Source organism: Egretta garzetta, unplaced genomic scaffold, assembly GCF_000687185.1.
Source record: "Egretta garzetta isolate BGI_Z169 unplaced genomic scaffold, ASM68718v1 scaffold149, whole genome shotgun sequence".
NCBI classification, from domain to species: Eukaryota; Metazoa; Chordata; class Aves; order Pelecaniformes; family Ardeidae; genus Egretta; species Egretta garzetta.
Window position 1 is genome coordinate 1,060,602 of NW_009269998.1, and position 23,334 is coordinate 1,083,935.

The following is a 23,334-nucleotide window of genomic DNA, read 5'->3' on the forward strand; positions in this document are numbered from 1 at the left end:
GTCTGTGGGACCTGGAAGATGAGGCTGGTGGGCTTGTAGCCTTCCTCCGTGTAAATACAGCATCTCCCAGCTGCCAAGTGCCCGATTAAGTTGTTTACTCTGCTTCAAACAGAGAGGCAATCTCTTTGGTATGCTTTAAGCATATAACCTTTCAACTGTGAGAGTTTTAAAGGCTTTTTATGGGTTGGTTGCAATTATAATGTTGGGAATTACAAATCCTATCTGGGAAGTCTTGCCGTTCATGAGTATTACATTGTGGAATGCTTTCACATGTTCATGTTTTGCTTTCATTTTTTTTTTTTGTCTTGGTGTGGACTTAGGTTTCTCTTGGGATTGTGTTACACCCTGTGGGTTATGAATGTCACAGCCTCTAAGAAAAAGATGTACTTTGACATACCTGTTGCAGAGTTTCATATGGGCGTACCTGATTAAATTTCATTATATTTCATACAAGTGTACCTGCCCATGCATTCTTTTTTTTTTTTTATTTTTCCCCAACCTAATTTCAAAAAAATGTGTTCATTGCTTTCTGCTGTGAGAAGGTCTGTAGAGTAGGCTATGTTGCTGTCTAGTTAATAGGGGTGTGTCAGAAAAGTTCTGTACTTACTTTTAAATTCTTTTATTTTCATCCTATGACCTCATGTAGTTCAGAAACCCCAGTTTCCTAAATAAATTCCCTGGCAGCACTGCTTTGGAGTAATGTTTACTTAAAACTTTGGACTCTTTTGGAGAAGCCTGTAAGCTGGGGGAGTTCAGTGGCTTTTGTAGGTTCCTTTTGTACTTCCCCTCAGTCCTCCTGTGTCCTTTGAACGTATTTTCTTTTTTGGGGAAGTTGTTGGCTATTTCAGTTCATTATTATTTTGGCACTGCAATACATTGAAAAGTTGGTTTAATGAGGATAAATTGGTTGACTTGTGTTCTTGTTTTTTTTCTTTTTTTTACAGCATTGTCACTGATGTTGCAGTTGGTGTGAAGGTAGGATGTACACTTAGCAAATAAGGGGGCAAATTGTTGATACAAAATGAACTGCTTTGAGCACCAGTAATTGCAAGTTGTAAGATTTTAACTAGTCATTGTCAGCTGATATTTAGTCAGCAGTATATGCTTTATTCACCAAAAATCCCTAGAGGTAAATTGAAGGCTCTACACAAAAGACTTTTCTAGGCACTGAACTGTAAACAGTGGTTCTTGATTAATGTAGTGGTGTCAGTTTCTTATTTTAAAGCTTAATTTTGCAGATTTTTTTTTTTTCAAAACATTTTCTCATTATTGCATGGTGACTGTAAAAAGACATGTTTTCTTCTCTTCCCCCCTCCCCCCTTTTTTTTTTTCAAAACAGTTACCACTGAAGTTAGAAAAGCAGTGACTGTCTGGAATAGGACACAAAAATACAGGAGGTAGAATTTGTTATGTAGACAGAGATGTGGGCATTTGCTCTGCTTTACTTTTTATTTCTCAAGTTCAGTTACAAATTTATCGTGTTTGTTGTAACAAGGGAAGAACTTCCAAATGGTTGTTAATTTACTAGCTACTTCACTTTTGTATTCAAATCTGTTGCAGGAATTAGATCAGTACTTCGTAGAAGCAGACTGAGAAAAAATATGAATGCAAAGATATATGGGACAGGGGAACTTTAGGTTGCGTTAATGAATGCATGCAAGCAATTCTATTTCATGGCAGAAATGTGGAAGTTTTCTAGTGCATACAGGTTATGAATGTCACAGCCTCTAAGAAAAAGATGTACTTTGACATACCTGTTGCAGAGTTTCATATGGGCATACCTGATTAAATTTCATTATATTTCATACAAGTGTACCTGCCCATGCATTCTTTTTTTTTTTTTTATTTTTCCCCAACCTAATTTCAAAAAAATGTGTTCATTGCTTTCTGCTGTGAGAAGGTCTGTAGAGTAGGCTATGTTGCTGTCTAGTTAATAGGGGTGTGTCAGAAAAGTTCTGTACTTACTTTTAAATTCTTTTATTTTCATCCTATGACCTCATGTAGTTCAGAAACCCCAGTTTCCTAAATAAATTCCCTGGCAGCACTGCTTTGGAGTAATGTTTACTTAAAACTTTGGACTCTTTTGGAGAAGCCTGTAAGCTGGGGGAGTTCAGTGGCTTTTGTAGGTTCCTTTTGTACTTCCCCTCAGTCCTCCTGTGTCCTTTGAACGTATTTTCTTTTTTGGGGAAGTTGTTGGCTATTTCAGTTCATTATTATTTTGGCACTGCAATACATTGAAAAGTTGGTTTAATGAGGATAAATTGGTTGACTTGTGTTCTTGTTTTTTTTCTTTTTTTTACAGCATTGTCACTGATGTTGCAGTTGGTGTGAAGGTAGGATGTACACTTAGCAAATAAGGGGGCAAATTGTTGATACAAAATGAACTGCTTTGAGCACCAGTAATTGCAAGTTGTAAGATTTTAACTAGTCATTGTCAGCTGATATTTAGTCAGCAGTATATGCTTTATTCACCAAAAATCCCTAGAGGTAAATTGAAGGCTCTACACAAAAGACTTTTCTAGGCACTGAACTGTAAACAGTGGTTCTTGATTAATGTAGTGGTGTCAGTTTCTTATTTTAAAGCTTAATTTTGCAGATTTTTTTTTTTCAAAACATTTTCTCATTATTGCATGGTGACTGTAAAAAGACATGTTTTCTTCTCTTCCCCCTCTCCCCCTTTTTTTTTTTCAAAACAGTTACCACTGAAGTTAGAAAAGCAGTGACTGTCTGGAATAGGACACAAAAATACAGGAGGTAGAATTTGTTATGTAGTCAGAGATGTGGGCATTTGCTCTGCTTTACTTTTTATTTCTCAAGTTCAGTTACAAATTTATCGTGTTTGTTGTAACAAGGGAAGAACTTCCAAATGGTTGTTAATTTACTAGCTACTTCACTTTTGTATTCAAATCTGTTGCAGGAATTAGATCAGTACTTCGTAGAAGCAGACTGAGAAAAAATATGAATGCAAAGATATATGGGACAGGGGAACTTTAGGTTGCGTTAATGAATGCATGCAAGCAATTCTATTTCATGGCAGAAATGTGGAAGTTTTCTAGTGCATACAGTTAAGTCTCCGTGTTTGTCCAGGGACTTTGTAGCTATACTGCGTAGCTGCCTTTTCACCTGAAGCTGATCTGTGTTAACTGCTTGGTAAGCCAGGTTTTGTCTAGTAAAGCTCTTTGGCTCAGATTCAGTGTTGGTCCTGCTGGATTTGGACTAGTTCTTACATAATACAGCTAGCCTGTAGGTACAGCAGCAATTCTGGTAGATGTACCTATATTATGTTTCTGAGCAAGCCTGCTTCTAGGAGGAGCTGTAAGAAGTCAGTTGTATAGATTCTGGACCCATCTGGCTCCACATGTTCCTGCAGTATTAAAATCTCTCTCTGAATCAAGAGGGAAGTTTAGTTATTAAAGGTACTTCTGTGGGAGCTAATCCCAATCAGAATTACAAACTGGCATGACTGTTTCTCTGTTGCCTGGGAGGACAAAGTGTTAACTGATTAAAACTTCGGGAATGTATTTAATAGTTTGGAGGAATACGTAAGGAAGTTCACGTCTTTCAGAAGCAAGCTGCCCCACGTGAATACCTTTGGGGCAAAACAATTTATAAATTGCCCTCAATCATGTCCAATGAAGAAGCAGTTCCAGGTAGACCATGTATTGCTTGAACCTTAAATTCTGATGTTCTCACCTTCAGGAGAAGTAAATGGACTCGGTATCCCTTTCATTCTGAACTACGAGTGACTTAGAATCTTACGAGAATTTGAACATTCATTAAATTTGTTGCAAGTGTGTAGCGCAATCTTGGAACCTTATTTTCAGATACTAGCCAGACAATGAAATAAAGACAGTTCAGATGATATAACTGCTTCTTCCTATCGATTGTAGAAGTTATATTATGAATGTATTTCAAGAAAGAAAGCAAGGCAGGTGTATCGGAGGTAGCGATTGAAATAAATACAAGGAAAGCCACAGAAGTATCAAAAAGGTGTGCTCTTTGCCTTGTAAAAATGGACTCATTCTCTGGATTTTAAAAGGAAGCAATCCATTTGTTCACAGAGGTAGTGGGAATAAATAAAAAAGATGATGGTTTTCTGAAGAAAACTGTTAAATATGGGAAGGGTAAACTGGATTGTGTTCTGGAGCCTCTGTAATTATCTCAAGATACTAATAAGAATGGAAAATGGACTTTCTATCTAACTGGTGTATGCAGTTTGGGTAGCAGTCTAATGCTAGCTTCAGTCATGTTTTGTGGAAGGCCATGCAAAACACTTGTCCTTTATGCTCTCTGGTGACTGTTCATTGCTCTCGATGAACTGCTGTTTTAAAGTTGAGGAATGCTCTACCTATAGGTGGTATATAAACAACTGGGAACATTCATCTGGCCTTTCCTTGGCTGTATCTTTTGTTTGGGGTGCTTTGGGAATGTGTAAGGAGCAAGTTTTGAGTCCAGGGAGGTGCATCAGCAGTTTTAATGCTCTTTTGACACTGCTTTTATTGTGACGGGATAGCCGTTGGAAGTGGGCAGGGATTTACCTGTGTGAAATCAACTTACCCAGGATATTCGTTTGACCTAGATGCTTTCTTGAGGTTTTGCACCTCCTTTATATATGCTGATCAGTTACACAGCATGTTTGGGATGTATTCAATTATACTTAGAGAAAGGGAATGTAACATATGGTTGGGATTGTGACATATGACCCCTCTGTTTGGAAAATTTGCTTTATTTTATCATTATCAGTCATGTCGATGTGAATTTAAAAATACATTATTTATTGTCAGGCTGGTTTCTCTCTTAAACAGAAAAGTGAACATACTAGTTATATTTTTAAACCTGTTTGTAAAAGAGTAATAGTAGAAGTTAACTACTTTAGCCTGGGAATTGTCTTTGAATTAAAAGAGGGCTTTTGAGCTTTGGGGGCTGCATGTGGGCAAGGCAAGTATAAAGTAAAAGGAAGACTTGCTTATAATGTTTTATTAACAGTGTTATAGTCTCAGAGTTACCTGCTGATGAGGCTGCTAAATATGAAGCTGTTACCATTTATTTGTGCTGTGTGCTTTGATTTGATTTAAAACATTTTTGTTCATCAAACTGTTCAATGTTCAATCTTGGTTTTAGTTATGTGTTGAGTCACCAGAAATTAACAGCAAAAGCTGAGGAAAACATAAAACTCAAAATGGAGGTGGAAAAAATGACAAATACTGTTTGAAGACTTGGTTTACATAGAGTAAATGTGGGGATTTGCGCAACTCAAAATATGCAGTGGGAGCACGCTTCCCAGCTAAAATCTGTCAGAGGAGCAGTGTGCTTTATTTTCTGGAAGCGTTAGAATGTATCAAAACACAGTCATCTTATAAGTACATATGAAATAATTCATATTTGATTTGGTCTGTAATGTTTTGCTTACCTAGAATTCATGGAAGCAAAGAAATGGCACTCTGCACACAGTTTGCCCCTTAAGTTACAATTTACAAAATAATACAAAAAGAATGAGCTTTAGCTCTGTATCTGATGCCACTTTGTGAACTCCTGTTGTATATAAGCAGTTTGTGTATTTTTTGAATAGAACAGAGCGAAGGATTCCAGTAATAATAGTATGTTGCAGAGTTAATTTTTTTTTTTTTTTAATTTCTGGTTTCTTGAAGAAATTCTATATATTTTAAATGTATAGGTTTCTTGAAATTCTATATATTTTAAATGTATAGGTGTCTTGAAGAAATTCTATATATTTTAAATGTATAGGTGTCTTGAAGAAATTCTATATATTTTAAATGTATAGGTGTCTTCATGCATCATTTTAAAGATTGCCTTATATAAAATGTTTCCTTTTTTATTTTGAAAAGGTACATCTCAGTTGCTCTGTTTTTATTACACGAGGTCCTTTGCCACTAAAAATGAAATGGCCTGCTTGTTGGCTTCTAGTCTCAGACTTCTCATTGCTCACTGGCTGTATAGGTTTGGGTATCCGAATCCAAGAGCTATAGTTTGGATGGCTGTCTTGTGTTCCCTTTACAGTTACAATGCTTTAACCTGGGTAAGTGAACTGATTTGGCACTTGGAGTGATAGAGCCCTTTTCAAGTCCTGAAGTGAATGTGTGAGGTATAGAACGCATCTTCTCTGGAGTAATTAAAAGAATCTTTGTGGAGGTATACAATGTGATGTAAAGAATATACATCACAGGTGCAGGGAGTAACTGAGGTGAACTTTTGGTGCATATCGAAGATGATAGTTCCCTTTTACTGCATTTCAGCGCGTGCCTCTTCAGCCTAATGTATCATCTTTCTCCTGGGTGGCATGCGTAGCTGTGCGGTAAATGGGGCCTGAACAACCGAGTGACTCACTTTGTGGATGTGCATTGCATGTTTCAGAGTGGCTGAGGTGTACTTCTGCCTGACAGGAGAAAAGAAGCAGTCATTCCTCCATGGATGTGTTATTTGGTACCTAGCTTTTGGGAATTTGTGATGTTGTTGAGGCTGCTCTGGGCTATACTGGCCAAAACCTGTGCTTCAGCTGCTGAGCGTGGACAGCCACAGTTACACCTAGGAGGGAAAACTCGTATGTTCCCGTGAACATAGTTTAAACATGTGGGAATGGCCTTTTTCACCAAAAGTCAGGGCATCAGCCTTTGCAGTGTGCTTAAGAAAAGAGGGAATTCTTGGTGTGTATTTAGTTGGTTATGTTAGGGTTGGGTAAAAATGCTAAGCAGCACTGTCCTAGTACTTCCTAATGGTTTTCCAAAAAGTCATGTGCCGTGAAGTCCCCCTTTTTCCTGGTTGCTGAAATTTAACTTGGGGGAATATAATAGTACAGGGGAAGGGCAGTAGCTAAAGCCAGAAGAGAGATGGGCTGATGGAGAAAAAAAGAAGAGAGCACAGGGTAGCAGTGTCTGTAAGGACTCTGGAACCATTGTCTGCGCTTTTTTTTTTTTAATTCAAGTTCTGAGGGGTAATCTCTTCTCTTACAAAGGTATAGAACTGACCCTTTTTGCTACTAAAAACTGAGTTTTCTTGTGGTGGAAACAAATACTGTGACTATATTGTGACTTTTTATTTGAACTGTACACTGTATAATGAAAATACATGTAGAAAAAAGTCAGAAATTCTAGGAAGTTGTCAGAAGATAAGCTTAGACTAAACTTAAGAGCTGAGAAAAGGTATTTAAATAGCTTTTTCCTTTCGGTTTCTTCTTCTGAAATCTACTTTGCCTTCAATGTCATCATTCTAGATACTTAAATAAAAGCAAGGGAATGGTAGGATAAAAAACTGTTTGCCTCATTTATACAGACAAATGCCATGTCATGGTCTGTTTGATTGTATTTAAAATGTTAGAATGATCGTTTTGAGCTGTCTTTGCATGTCTAATATAATTACTAGTAGATAGCTAATAGATTAGACAAAGAGTCTGCTCAGGGCAGCAATATGAGAAAAATGGGTTGCTTGTGAATTGGAGGAACGGTTTTAATTTTGTGTTAGGACAATGTTTTTAAATGAACTTTTGTGTGCAGGAATAGTTGGTTGTAGCAACAGTAGACAGGAAAAAATGTGCAGAACATTCTAGCAGTGAAGTAAGAATGAAGCGTGACCATGTTCAGAAGTTTAGAACTGGCATCTGGATTTGTCTTTTCGGCAGTGGTATGGGGAACGTGTCCTTAGTGACAAAAAATAACTTCTTAGAGTGAAAGACTTCTCTCTCTTTAACAGTAACTTTTGTAAATTGACCCTGTTTGAAACGACTTTCCTATTTATTCACAGAACAGTCTACTCCAATTCTTTTTTCTTTGTAACTTTTTTTTTTCCCTTAATGCTCATTCTGCCACTGTAATAGATGTGGAAAAATAAGGAGAGCTGAAAATGGGGAGAGAGGAAGAATGCTGAAAATGAGTTTGTGCTCTGTAGCAAGTATGCATCAATGTAAGGAAGGCTTAGTATATCTGCTTGATATATCTTGATGTCTGCCACTAATTGGAAATCACCTATTTTTCATTTGTAACAGAACTCCTATATTTGCATCTTAATTGAGGGGGTTGTAGGAAGAGGAATGGAACCACCTGCACCATCTGAAAAATATGAGCCAATACCAGCATGAAAATCCCTTTCCCATGTCTTTACGCTTTGGGCCATGTTTTCACAAGCAAATCAAGCTGCATTCCAGTTTTCTCTGTCACTCTTAACACTTGTGCCACAAACGTTTGGGTAGCCACTTCACAAACCCCTCTTGGGAGCTTAACCGGGATGAAGCTAACCTGACATGACAGCTACATCTTTTTAGTCAGATTTGTACCAAAGCGTGTGGTTGCATAAATGCTTGTAGCAATATAGAACTGGGGAGTTCAGAACAGGAACAAGTTGCTGGGGCCAGGGAGAAGGTAGGGCTGTTCCTTTTGGTGGTAGTTCGTTTAAATGAGGCTGTGGTTTCACAAGCTGTTAATGGGACTCAGATGTTTGATTTAGGGCTTTGGGTGTTTTTTATAGCTGTATATAGAGCCGGTTTTAGCTTTTCATAAAATCAGTTTTTCTATGAATGTGAAACATGAGTATTGAGTTATAGACAAAATAGCACTAGCGCTTTTATTTTATGATTGTGAAACAGCAGAGAATCAAGTAGAAAATACCTTCCTCGTGGATCTTATTTTGAGATGTAGAAACAGCTACTGAAGGACCAAATCTGTACACCTAGGAGCCATCATTCTCTAACCAGAAAGCTAAGAACGCATCCAGCTGGGAGCTTGAGTGAGTTGTTCTCCCCTATTCTAATTTACTACCAGTTACGTACAGCTGCTTCAGAGTAACACTTTCTTTCTTGGTAAAAGTGGAATAGAAAGTCTGTAATGCTGGAGTAAATTACCTTGTTTGTGTGCTTCCTCCTGGATGTTTGAAGGTATTGGACTAGGCTCTTGCCTGCAATCTTTCATTACAATTGGAAGTGTGAAGGTTTCTAAATGAGGCTGGGTGGTATGGTTTAAGTGGGGATTTGATTCATTATTCTTCAGCTTTCTGGTTTAATAGTCCATCTTGATCTTTAGATGCTTTGAGAAATTTGGCTCTTTTCCACATTGTGTTTTGAGAACCTGGAGGCTTTTCAGAGGAATTGAGACTTGTCTCCTTTCAGTCTTTTCTGATTCCCTTGATGGCGCGCTCTCAATTTCTACAAACTTTGTGTGTTTTCATACATAAGGAACGTGGCATATACCATGCATATAGTTGCAAGAAAAAAAGCATAAAAGTTTAATTTTCTCCTAGATCCTTTCCTTACTGGAAAAATATGAGTGTAAAAATGGTGAAGTTAGTTGTGAGGATATATGAATAATATATGATTGGCTGAGGACAGCATGAAAAAAGAATTAAGTGAGGAAAAAAAGAGAATATAGAATGGAAGATTGAAGGGATGGAAAAGGGTTAACAAAAGGACCTTTGTAAAGCCAACTGTAGATCCATCTTAAATTGCTAGCATTGTGTTTTAGGTTAACTTACTAATCATATGAAGTAAGCTATAGATAAGAAACTAACACTGTAGGGAGTGTGGAAGAGGGGAGATTAGTAGCAAATGGCCCATCTCTGTTGCAGGCCTTGGAAGGCCTGTAGGAGAACAAAGCGTCTGGCACTTTGTCGGTATGAGGATAGCCAAGGATGGGGAGTCGGTTGGTACCGGCTGTGGTGTTCTGACAGTGGACTAAGCGGGGTAGAAGCTGGAGTTCACCAAAAGGACCAGGTGAAGAAGAGGAGTGGATGAAGTAAATGACCCCTGAAGACCACCGACTCAAATCACTGAGCATGCGCAGCTGGGAGGGACTTATGGAAATGACCTCTTGAAACTAATCTTAATATGAAGCGGGGACAGGTTATGCCTATGTATAGGCGTATTGGGAAACTTCATGTCTATGTAACACTTTGCTACACATAAACAGGGCAAGCTGCCGTGTTGCGGTGTGCATGACTTTGGTGGGACTGTCCCCCATGCTGCCCAGCGCTGAATAAACATACCTGTTGTACAATCTTACAGATTGGGGAGTCTGTTTTCAGCACGTCAAGGTGGTCATACTGTATACAGTTAACTTCATACTGAATTAAAAGCAAGTGATGTTGTAAGTGAGAGTAAGTTATTGAGCATCCATGGAGTTCATGGCCTTAGTTGATAAGACTTCATGCTAATTTAATTAAATAGTGTAGTCTTGTTTTAAAAAAGAAACCCTGTAGATGCACTCCTTGTGTGTAAGGTTCTGATGAAATGATAACAAGCTTATAGTTTGAACTGCATGCTTTGTAAAATACCTATGAACCTGCATGGAATTTCTTTTGGATTGTGTAGTTGGACTTGGCTTGTCCTGTCCTGAATGAATCTTCTCTGATCCCATGCGTATGCAAGGTGTAACGGTCTGTTCGTTAGGTAATGTGGATAATGTCCTTTGACAGTAGTGCGTATAGGCAGAGCATAAGGCAGATCGGGTTTTCCTTCTTCACTAAAGACGATGTGAGGGTGTATTTTTACTGGGTTTCATTAAAAATGTATCCTGTTAAAAATTAAGCATTCGTTCAATTCTGATCCATCGTACATAAACTGAACGAAGTTTATAAAGGCTGTGTTTGGGAGTTTAAAGTGTGGTGTGCTGCTGTTTCCAACATCCAGTCCCCAAAGTTAATTCAGACCTTGACTCCTGAAGCAGTATGTTTACAAGTGTGTATCTGTTAGAGGGGAATGTTTACTGTCTGGGTTGGAATTCTCATATGCTTTTATTGCTCTCCCATACCATCAGGTTTCTGGCTTTTTCTTTTAAATTGTTCCCAGATGTTGTTAGAAATGAAGTGTTTTACAGTGCTGTTAGATTTCTTTAAATCACGAGATCTGTCTCCCGGCTCGTCATATCCCTTGGGAAATTCATGCCTGTAGGCTGAGAATGACTGTGGTAAATGCGCAGTGCAGCTCCAGTTCTCCCTTTCTCTTTCCCCACCTCCTCCCCCAGATGAGAGAGGGAAGGGGGGGACACAAAAGCATCCTGTTCTTGAGAGTGTTTTATAACATCAGCAAACTTGCATACCACAAATGAGAGGATTTATCAGAAAATGTATTTTTCAGTATCTTTGAGTGTACTCTTTATCTTTTCTAGTGGGAATTTAAGAAATTATTTTAGATGATGCTGTTGACTTTTAACAAAGTGCAGTTTTGTCACCTGTTTACTGTTTCTGGTAGTATTGGTTTAGTGGTGGTGTAGTATTGCAGTGCATCTACCCATGCTTTTAATAAGCCTTCTGTAATACCCTCAGTTTGTTAGGTTCAGCCATAACTTCTGATCAGAGTCTCCCATCACCCTGAATTATTGGGAAAAGAGCTGATAATGTTTCTCTCTCATAAAAGTTGTCAAAAAGTACTTTGAGGCTTAAAAGACTAAACCTCTTTGGTAACTCTCATGCCCAAGGTGATACTCTTTGGTGGTTTGGTTTTTTTTACCTTGGATGTAATAAAATCTGGGGAATGTTTGAAATATTTAAAGCCCTATCTAGAATGTGAGGAAAAAAAGTTGGCAAACACTTCTAAAAAGTTTATTTTTGATTAGCCTGGAAGGATAGCATGACTGTAATGGCTTCCTGAAATTACATAGCTACTTAATATAACTTGTGATAGCATGAAGCTTTATAGTAGTCTGTTGGAGGGGGGGGGACAGAAATCTGAAATCCTGCTCCAGAAATCCAGCTTGTGTAGTGAGGGATTCAGAGTTAGTTATGACTGTTAAAGCAAGGAGCGAGGAGATTAATTTGCTAAGCTAGGGGCTTTTTCTTTCTCTTGGTATAATTGATTTTGTAAATTGTGGAAGAGACAGACTATATACAATAACTCTTCACTTAGAGAAATTAACTGAAATATCAAAGTGGTATCTTCAATTTACAGTATATAAAATGATTTTTGTGTATATAATTTTTAAGTTTCTCTGAAATACATATTCATCCGAGTTGGTATATTTTTCATCTTTTTCTGGAAATGATCCTACGTGTCGGTTTTACGTAATTCCATTGGTTGAAGCCAGACAGCAACATGCTGTTTTCACGCCAGGGATGGAAATGCTCCATGGGGGCAAGGGTGTGATAACATGGGCTTCATTGAAAGGACAGTATTGACTCTGCAACACACATTTAAGGTTCACTGCAAGAAGTTAGTTTGGCAATATCCTCGTTTATTTTGTGTAATAGTATTTTGGCCGATGCTGTTTCCGTGAAGAAATGTTCTAAATATCTCTGATCTGAATAGTCAGTGGTTTAGCTTTTATGGAAGATTAATCTAGATTAATATTCTTGACATTGGTAGAAATAGAAATATGGCATTGAAAACCTGTGCTGTTGAGGACTAGCTGACAGAAGATGACCTATTAATAGTATAATAGCAGTTTGTACTTCTTATTTTGTCCTTTATAATCTCCTTCCCTCATGCTAAAATGGTTATTCAATTAGTCTCTGCCATGTTGCTATTATAGGAACTTTCCTTTGCAGTCTATGACAATAAAATCATTGTGGTGTTTTTTGTTCGTTTGTTACTTTAACTTAGATTTGGGCATTTCTGTGATCCATGTGTTTGTGATCTTCAGTCTTGTTATACAATCTCAGACTTGCTTTGATTCTTTAGAACGCAGCAGTTTGCACAGATGGGGAAAAGAGTTAAGAGAACATTGCTCTTGGATCTTCCATTCTTCATTGAATCTGATTCGCTATGTTCTTCAAAGATCTGAGTTTAGTTTCCTTACCTCTGAAGCACTCGATAAAATTTACCTAAATTAGTTTAAAGGTTTCTTTACTTTGCATGATTTGACTAGCAGAACTGGCGTGCTTGAAAGTAAGACTAGCGAATGTTCAAGACGCTTGGGAAATGGGTTATAATTCCGAAGTCCGTGTGTGAGATAGCAGAGTGAAGAAGAGCATTGCCCTTCGAGCAAGATACCAGTCCTTTTTGGCTTAGCACCCTCTAAAAGAAGATGCACATAAAAACAAAGCCAAGCACCCCAAACCACAAATTGAATAAAGTCTTACCTGCTGAAGAAATGTAAGTAAAATAAGTACTTATGCCTGTGCTGTAATTCAGGAGGTGCTCGTGCCCCATAGTAGTACCGGTCTAAGAATATGCATTGGCTTACTTGAAATGCTTACATTGAGTTGCTTTACTAGACAACTGTCATCTTAAGATAACCCTTTTGAAGTAAATGACAATTACCAGGCAGTTACTGCTTTTGATTTTGTAATTTAACTGCCCTGTGTCCAAGTACATCATGGGTCTTTTGGTGCATAGCTGGTTTTAAAGTTACGTACTGAATGAAGCGCAGGGGTGTCTAGGCTGCTTAAGAACCCATAAGGAAAAATAACAATGTATATCTAATAAGGTAATTGCTCTCACGGTAAGAAATATCTTTGTCTTTTACCAAAAGCTTGGCAAGTATGTATGTGAGTTAGCACAGGTTTGTGATTTCACGGTGAACTGGAAGAACATTCCTTGTGAGAACCTGTACCTCTGTGAATCAGACTTGTGAACACTGTTTCATGAGAATAAAACAAACGTAGCATTTATGATACATGCCAATGTAAGGAATTCACCTTTACTTGTTCTTCTGAAGCAAAACTGTTAAAAACTTCCTGAAGTATAATGACAAAATCTTGTGATTGACTCTGAATGTGTTTGTGAAATGCAAAATGATGTGTTTCAAAATGAAGAGAAAAATCTTAACTGTTCATGAAATACAAATACAGTAACTGAATTTCCACTCTGTTCGGTAACTCATGCTCCTTTTGGATTTTTCTGCCGTGGATTAAGAAATTAACGGCTTTTTGAAAGCCTGATTTACTAGAAACCAGAATTTCTGTAATCACTCTTGTGTTCTACTAGTCAGCAGTTGCTGATGTGAGTAACTTCTTGAAGCAGGGAAGACAACTCAAATTTGAGATATTTCAGGATTGTGAAGTTCCTGCAGGTTTTGGGAAGAGCATTCGTTTGGGACTGGGGATGCTTCAGCTGTTTACATAGTAACCGCTGTGCTGTTGCAAATTAATGCCTGGCATATTAAGAAAAACAAAATTGCTGCTGAATTATCCTAATATGCCTGACTGTGAACTGATTTAGTCTCTGCTGCTGCTTCTGCCTGTTCAGTTGAGCTGTCCAGGCTACAGGCAAGGGCTTCCCGGCAAGGCTAGGTGGATAGCTGCAAGCCGAAACAACTGTGGTTATCGCTGCGTGAGCTAATACTGCTGGTAATCTTGAGCTTTGCAGTATCCTACCCATGTAAATACTACATTAGAAAAATAGAACATTAAAGAGAAATAAGATACGTTTAAGTGTCGATTTCCACTGAGTGCCTGGCTGAGTGTATTACATTTACAGTAGAAAGCAATATAGTTTGAATAAAGGAGAGTTACCATAACTTCTCTAACTTGTTTCTCAGTTTTGTCCAGCTAAATAATTCCTTAGGTATATCAGATAGAAGATCTCTTCTTACATTGAGAAGGACAAGACATGGTCCTTCTCATGGTCCTACCTAATGTTAGTGTTAGGCTTTACTCAGTTTTAAAGGAAATCTGTTGTTCTGATAGGCACAGCTTTGTTGCTTGCTATGTACCCTTAAGAGCTTAGAGTATTCAATAAACTGTATAAACGTTCTTAGAGCTGGTGTTGAAAACTGAGTCAACTCTAATGGCTGTGTGCCTACACTTATATATTATTTCTGAGAGCTTCTGGATTTCAGGTGTGGATTAAAGAAACTTTAACACACTGATCTGTGTATGGACACACATACGGTGCATTATGATAAAATGGTAAAGGTTGGATTTTATGCATCTTGCAACTGTGCTGCCTAGAAAGGTGATATCCTCGGGTTAATTTAGTATGCAGTACTAAAGTGCCCTGTAAAAACATATTTACTAACTATTCTTGAGATTCTATTGTAGCGTCCACAACAATTAAAAACATTTTTTTTTTTTTAAGTGTGGGTAGTAACTGTTTTCTTTCCTCTTTTCCGTTTTAGCAGTGACGTGGACTAGTGTTAAGGGTGCTGGGGAAATATTTGTGGGGAATAAGTGGGAAAAGAACCAATAAGAAATTAAAGATAATCTTCAAAGGATGTCAGGTTTATTCCCTTTTAAAAACTTTTAAAATGGAAGATCACCTAAATATTTTGGAGGCTTGTGAGGGATGGAAGGTTGGGGGTAAAAGGAAAAAAAAAAAGCATGAAAAGAAGCAAAAGCCTCTTCAGCTATGTTAAATGCCCATCTTGCAAATAATTTGAGAGGAAAAGGTTATCTTGTACATTTTGAATATAAACCCTCCTCTGATTTTTTGCAGCCCACTTTCAAGTCATTTTCAAAAATACCATTTAATTGATATTTGTCATGTTTTAAGAATGACAACGAAGATGTAATTCCCTGCCCTAAATTGTGTTTTGCAGGACAAACGGATGTCCCCAAAATGAAAGTGATCGTTTCCTATGAAGACAAGACTTTTTTTTTTTTTTTTTTTTTTGGGGTGTTAAATTGAGCTAAACTCCGTATTTCTATTTGTATAGACTTCCCTTGTAGTTTCAGCTAGATATAATAATATATGTATATTAAAATATTAAAACAATAAGTTAATTTAAATGTTATTGAAATAATTAAATATATTTAATTATAATAATATTTTAATTTGAAATGCTGGACAAAATTATTGTTCAGCAGTTCTCATTGTGTCTGGAGGTGGCTACATTCCAGTGGTGGGTGAAATGACTGTGCTTAAGCTGCTCTCATATCAAAGATTGCCATGTAAATATACTGCTTTACTTAGATTTCAAGTTGTTGCTCTTATCTGAAAAGAGGAAGTCTGCCAAATCTGAACAGGTTTGGTTATGCTTGCTTAAGTTCTTCTAAAGGTTTTCCCTGTCAAACTGACATTTTTAATATCATCTTTAAAAAATCACAAAATAGAGGAAAAAAAAAATCTCTTACTGTCTCTTTCTTTTTAGAGAGGATCTGACGAACTTCTTTCAGGCAGTGTACTCAATAGCCCGAACTCTAACATGAGCAGCATGGTAGTTACTGGTAAGTGATGCCCTTTCAAAGGAGAAATCTGTCATTTATACTTGGACTCATTTCCTGTTTACAAGGGGAGAACACTGAAACAAGAATCTGTTGTGCTATAGAGGGATAAACTGTTGGTATGCGTTAGACTGTAGTGACCTTGTATATACTCGCAAACCTTGGGTATATGAGAAGAATCATCCCATAAAAGAAGAGGCAACTTTCAGATGTCTTTACGCTAAATTGTTGGTGGGTGACGGGAAGAAAAATTACACTTGTCTTGTATAGCTGCCTTCAAAGTAAGGAATCGCAACTACCAAGCAAAGGTAAACAGCTTCACAACTCCTGTATGACATCAGCTTTTTCACACGTAGACATCTGCGAGGCTGAGCATTACAGGGAAGAGCACTGTGCCAGCTTCGCAATATAGCATGCGTTCAGGAAAACAGAGTTTCTGCTCTGTTCTGGCTTAGACTGCTAAGGCAGGAAACTTCACTTTGCTACTTCAGTCTGAGACCGCAGCGGTAGGATCTCGGTGTGTCAGTGGAAAGTGAGCGTGGTTGTTCTTTAGTCGAGTTTCTGGCAATGCTAGATAGAAAGGCTTTTCATGAATTGGCACGTGCTAACATACCTTCTCTTGCAGTTAATGCTTCAGTATGTTGAATGCGCATTGGGTTCTCTTGGAGGGCTCACTTTTTAGAGGTCTTGCTTTTTCTCTTTTTTTCTCTCTTTTTTTTTTTTTTTCCCCCCCTCATGCATTTTTATTTTCTTAGAGATGCGGAGGAGTTGGTTCATGGCATCGAGCCTGTTGCTGGGCTTTCCAAATAGTTGCCTGTTTCCCTGCTTTAATGTGCCTGATCAATTTTTCTGTATTTATGTGCTGAGCAGTCTACTCGCTGATATTAGTAGCAGACTCTTTTCCTTTTAATTGAGTGGTAGAAGATTGGGATTCAGGGTGCCATTTCATGTTACGTTTAGGGTGCTGTGGTGGCAGCTGTTTCCAGAATGTGCAGGTCTGTGCTTTCTCATCCTGCATCCTTAGCAAAGCAGCCCTCCCCGCCCCCACAACTCCACATGTTTCTGCTCCACTCGCTATGTTGGAGTGTTCATACACTTGCAGAATGAGCTAATCCAGCATTAAACTGTACTGCCAGAAAGTGTAGTTTTCTGTTGGAACAATTTACCGGTCAGTCATGTGGCTGCACAGTTGCTAGATCCAGTGTGATGTGGGGTGGAGGAGTGTGGCAGCAACAGAGAGGAGAACCACTTCCCCTGGCAGTTCTATAACCAAAGGTGAAGAGATGAGACATCTTTGGAATAGCTCAAAAGTGAGTGAGTGCTTTCATAACCATTTTAGAACCCTAGGACATTTGTTTATCTCCTCTGCTTTTCTTTCTTACTTCTGGTTCTGAAAGAGGTCCCTCTTCTTGTTTTCATTTTCTCAATGTCCTCTGCGGTCCTGGATATTAGTGCTTCAGCAGTTTGCTTTATTTAAATATGAAACTAGAATGAAAAGGAGTTTGGGTTGCGTGTGTGAGGGTTTGGATTTGAGCAGTGGGAGGGGGAGGGAGAGCGCTGTTACCAGGACAAAGTCCTGAATGTCACCAAATTTTCCATATATTTTCAGAGAAACTTCTAGTTCAGGAAAACTAAATGTAAGTTAATTAATCAAAGGGGGAAAAAAAAAAAAGCTAAAGGGAAAAAAAACTGAAATAAGAATTATTATAATTTTGAATTTTCAGAAGAAAAAAATACACAAGTTGTCTAAGAAGCCTCAAACTTTAAATGGAAATTATTTTCTCCTTGAGAAGTTCCTAAAATGGAAAAAAGTGCTTTGATTCCATTATGTGGACTTGGGAGTTTGATGTATTTAACAAACACAGATTCTCCTGCCCACCTGGTTTTTCTTTCCCTCCTTTTTAAGCTGATTTAGGGTTTGGGTTTTGTGGTCTTGTTGGTTTTTTGGGGGTTTTGTTTGTTTGTTACCAAAGAATAAGCATTTCTGAGAGTCTTCAAATTAATTGATCCGTTACATTTTATACAAGTAAGACCTCTTGATATGTCTCCAGGCATCCAGAACCACAAATGACTTCTCAGAAATTATCTCATTAACAAGCAACAGTGGTCTGGGTAGCGGCCTGGTTCCTGTAGTATCAGTTGCCTGTTATAAAAATGTTCATATTAATTGCATAACATATAAAGGAGGTTGGTGGAAAAGTAATCCCAAACAAACAAAAAGCCCCAATCTGAATGCAGTATTATAAATCAAACCGTGCTCTCTAGAGGTCAGTGGAAAGGGGGCTAGTTTGGTTTGGGTGGTTTTGTTTGTTTTTAAGCCCTTTTTTTGGGATTGTGTTGAAATTTCTCTTCTGCGTGCCTGCCTTTGTTAAACAGCATAAACCCCCTGTAGAGTAGGCTCAATCCACAGCTCAGTGTTACTTGTGAATATATCCTCCCATAGCTGTCTTGTTTATCGTGAGCCTGGAAGTACTTTTTCCAAACTTGCAGAGTTTACAAGTTCAGGTTGTAGACTCGGAAGTAATTAGATCTGAAATGGAAAGCTGTATGTTAATTTTTCTGTACCCATCTCCTGAAGTCAAATGAGTTCAGGTATTCCTTATATCTGAATTAATGTCCTCCTTTTGCTTCAGTTCTGTTATTACTTTTCTCTTAAGAAGAATTTAAAACTCTTGTGGACAGTTTTGGTTTTTTTTTTTTCCTGTAGCCAAGGCATGGTAGCAATGAATCTTCCTCAGATTTTCTAGGACTTAAAAGAATCTGTAATCATTGGCTAAGTTCTTTGTAAAGGAGACACGTTGTAGAAATTGGCCTATGTTGTAACTCTTAAAACTAATACTTGTTCTTGCCCTTTCATTCTTAAAGTTTGGAAGTATCATGATTTTATGAGTCCTGGTCATTGTTTTCTGGAGTACATAGAAACCTGTTGTGGTTTTGACCTTGATATTTTCAATGTCTGATCGTATGATATTTTCCCAAACAGATACCTAGACGAACAGAAGAAAGAGTTCGTCTTTGCAATCCTCTGAGCCTTATTGGTAAAATAATACACAACCCAAAACCAGTTGTCCCTGGCAGTGCCCTAGCAGGCCTAAACTTAGAGCAAAGACGGTGAATTACAGCTTAATTTCTTTCTAAATCTCTGCTATAGAAATACTAACCTAAACCAAATTGCCGAAGTTGTCAAAAAAAAAAAAAAGACCTTTTCATGGAAGTGGGTTTTTTTGGTAGAACTGGGGGCTACGTCTTTAGGGGTGAGTCTGGAGGTGAGGTTTTTAAAAATGATCATCCTACCCTTTTATCGTGGTAACAGTTCTGTTAGGGTTTTTTGGTATTCAGCTGTCATTCAGTTAGAATACTGTAGTACTTTAATGCTTTTATGACTTCTCTTGCCCTAATTCTCTTCCTTAGAGGAAAGCATGAAAGATGCATGTTTTCTCTGCCCTATAGGGAGTCTTACGTATCAACCCCTCCCTATTTTTTGTGGAAAAAAACCTTGCAAAATTGTTGGACAAACATTTGGGTTGAACTCTTACTGCTTATTTGAACCACTGGTAATTTGATATACAAGATGGAATTAAGGAAGATGATAGCACGTTGGACTGTTGCCCAAAGGACATTGCTCAAAATGCAAGGCCTGATCCTTGAGCATTTTCTAAACAGCTTTGCCATCAATGCCATCTTCGCGACTGTATAGATGAAAGGAAGTGGACAGTGTGTTATATCAACATTCACTACAAGTCAAGTTATGCCTTCAGTACTTTGTGTGTCTTTGTAAAAGAAAAGCCTTGAAAGAAAGTTAGATTTGGATAATTGAGGCTGACTTCCGTGTGAGTGTTTACCACTTAATTCTGAACTCTTGAATCTCCTGTTTTGGACGTAATTTGATTACTGTCCTTATTGTTATGGGATTTCATTTCAGTTAAGCATTTATAGTTTATATTTAAATATACAAGATTTTTTTTTCCCCCTGAATTAGCTTAGAACAGTATGGCAGAACATCATTCTGTAAACATTGAGGGAAGAGTCCTATCTACTAGATGAGAACATGTTGCAAGGGAGGACAGTTTGTAAGGTTCCAGGTCAGCAAATACCTAAGCTTTTTGATGAAGTTCTTTTTTTCATGTTAGATGTTAAAGTTTCTGAGCTTTTTAGCACCAGGTGACATTGAGACGTTGAAGTTGCATTGTCAGAACCACAGGCCTTCTACCACTGCTTGAACTGCTGCTAGTGTTTTCCTTCAGTTTTTCTGAAAATATTGTCAAAGTCTAATCTTATCGTAATCTCGCTTGGTTCTGATCTCTTTGGAGAGCATAACCCTCTCATAAAGGTCTGCGAATTCATTTTTTTTGGTGTGTTGATGCACAGCAGGCACTGCCTAGAAAGGCAGTTCGGGTAAACTAAAGTATGGTTCGGTAACAGGATTCTGAGAAACCAGAGCTGAAGCCAGGATAGTTAAAAATATTTTTGACTCTGGATGTTTTTAAGGACATTAGTCATGCACATTGTAAATGATTGTACGTAAATAACTTTTTTCACCTTTCAGTGCTGTCTGTTCAGTAAATGCGTAACTGCAGTTGCTTGTTCTACAGCTTTTAAATCTAAGAAAAAAAATCCCTTCCCTTTAAGAAGTAGAAAAGGCATTTCCTCTGTGATGGGTTACTTTTATGCCAAACTTCTTGTGAGGCTTTTTTCTTTTCAGGTGGAGGACTGCTTAATGGAAGTTTTAAGAACAGTTAGACATATGAAGATGCTCATGCTGTGAACTGTGTTGCTTAAATCCACTCAAAAAACCTAAAAATTTTTAAGGGATGTAGATAAAAAGTGAAAGATGTTGGTGAAAGTTTTATGAAAATTGGCTTGTCAAAGACAAGGGAATTGGCAGGGTTTTTTTACTATATTGTAAAGTTTTATTGTTCACATTGTGTTCAATCAGTAAAAATATTTCAGAAATCATTTTGCAGCTGAGCTCACCAAACTCCTGGAGCTTTAAACGGTACTATTAATCTTGATCTTAGTTTTACTTCATTAGCAGGGAATGTTAGCAGTGACTTTGGTAGGTGATTCATTGTATTAACAGACTACTCAGTGCTGAGGCATACAAGCTAATAATATTTCAAGTGCAGCGTTTAACTTGGGGAATAAACATAGATGTGCTGTTTTTGATGGCACATTAAGTAAAATTGGTTATTAGTTAACATTAATGATGCCTAAGCATAGGTAATTTACTTTTGAAGTTTGAAAATTGATTACAATTAATAGTAATTGGAAAGATTTGGAGAAGTACAGCACAAGTGATTGGAAAGTATAATAATTTAATAATAGACTATAATTTACATTTTTCTACAGATAAACGTGGGCATGTGCATGTGGATGAACTAAACTTTAATGCTCTGAATGCCTGAACAATATGTAATTTTGTAAATTAAGAAACTTTTAAAACCAAACCAGAACTCCAAATAACCAAACCTCTCAAAAAACCTCAGGATGGGAGAAATAAAATGTGGCTATTATTATTAGTTTAGTTAGTTTCTGTGTGCATAACTATGCCGTAGTAATTCATTTTTGTTCTACTTCAGTTGCATTTCACGCTAGCCGTAGTATTTTTGCCTTTTTAAGGGCCAGAGGGAAGTGCATTAGTTTTAGACTGTGCAACTCTGGAACAGCCACTATACCATATTTTAAGTGTGTCATCAGAGCTTCTTAGCAGACTTACTCTCTGCTGAGTGGGTTTTGAAACAGAGGTGCAGCCTGTGTGCAGATGTGCCAGTTAAAAGCTGTGTAGCTAATTTTTTAATTGCTTGACCATATTTACTTATTTAAGCGCAAATTCCTGATAGGCAGTCTTCGTCGTACTGTAAGGTAATTTTATTATTGATTGGTCAAGGTTTTCCTTTGCACATGGCCCACATCCATGCTAAAAATCCACCTATTACTACTGGGTAATGCTTTAGTTCAAGGGGTAAGCCTTCCACAGCATAGTAGTGGCCTAGCAAGGCAAGGATAATGGGGTATAAAGTACTTTGAAGCACAGAGTCTTGCAGAACACACTTCCCCCAGCCCCAACACAACAAAACCCCACCAACCAAACATGCTCTAGGAGAACCTAATTTAGCAGGGGGGTTGGACTAGATGATCTCCCGAGGTCCCTTCCAACCCTTGCGATTCTGTGATTAACACTAAACGCGTAACCTTCAATGTTAAGGTTAACAAATGCAAACTTCAGAGAACTTCACATTCCTCCTGTTTTTATCTTAATTTTTGATTGTAGTATCTCCTTTTTCATTCTTTCTCTCAAACATTTTAAATTCCAGATTTTCTCTTTAGCTTGAACTTTCAAAGATGGCTCTGTGAAAACAAAGGTCCTGTTTTTCTTGTTTTGGGAAACTGTTGGCACTTGTGGCAAAGTTTGTCACTGGATGGGACCAAAGGTCTCCTCTTCCTACATTCTAGCTGTGACAGCAACCTGGGTGTAAATATTTAAGGAAAGAACCCCAGAAAGAAAACCACAATGGTCTCTGTCATACCCTCCCAATTTGTGGTTGCCTGCGGTTTCCTTAGCTGTTGCTTTATGCAGATGATTATGCTCAGTAGCCACTGCAATATCTAATCTTTCTGTCTGGTCATAATCCACGATTGTAAACTCGGAATCTTCGTAAGTCCATGACCTTTCTCTTGGTCAGGTATTTCCCATGTGGATACATGTCCTATGTTCTCCTTGTTGATAACATTAAATTTCACGTATTTAGCTAACGTGTAAGAAGAAGTACTTTCTACATTAGCAACAACAAGGAGTAATACTGTTAGTAAGCTTCTTGTCTTTAACGTATAAACTCATTGTATTGGAGGATGAACTAAGTATTTCAGAAAAGCCTAAGTAATTAATTTATTTTTTTGTAGTTGGTTGTTGGTGTGTACTAACAGTTGTGAAACAGAGATTGGCTCCTGCAGAAAGGATGTTTGTTTATCAGTTATTTCACTTCTGCAGATATGCAGGAATTTATAATCCATCTTGTGATGAATTTTTAACATATTTTTTTTTCCCCTTCTTTCCAGGAAATGATAGGGGAAAGCAACTTTTTATTCTATGCAAAATTTTTGCCCATAGCCGCATAGTTACATTTCTATATTAGGAGATTGTGTGAATATGAAAAAAGGTTATTGTGAAGGGAAATTACACACAGCTAAAATAAAGGCTTCATATACTTTCAATGTAAACTATGTGGTTTTGGCCTCGGGTCATATTTACGTATTTCTCGGAGAAAAAAAAAAAAATGTGTGCAGAGAAAAACTCCT

General features: G+C 37.7%; 1 protein-coding gene across 6 annotated transcripts in view; it reads left to right on the forward strand.

Moving 5' to 3' along the window:
• Positions 1 to 954: 954 nt before the first annotated feature.
• PTBP2 (polypyrimidine tract binding protein 2) overlaps positions 955 to 23,334 on the forward strand; it is a 53,368-nt gene continuing 30,988 nt past the window's right edge. For 4 of the 6 annotated variants that reach the window (XM_009647499.2, XM_009647500.2, XM_035902842.1 and 1 more), the window contains exons 1-2: positions 2,305 to 2,333; positions 15,966 to 16,041. In XM_009647499.2, the coding sequence (XP_009645794.2) occupies positions 16,020 to 16,041 (22 nt within the window). In that variant the 5' untranslated portion in view covers positions 2,305 to 2,333; positions 15,966 to 16,019. Of the gene's footprint in view, positions 976 to 2,298; positions 2,334 to 15,965; positions 16,042 to 23,334 lie in introns of those variants that run through there. The other 2 variants (XM_035902840.1, XM_035902843.1) reach the window with 2 other exon arrangements.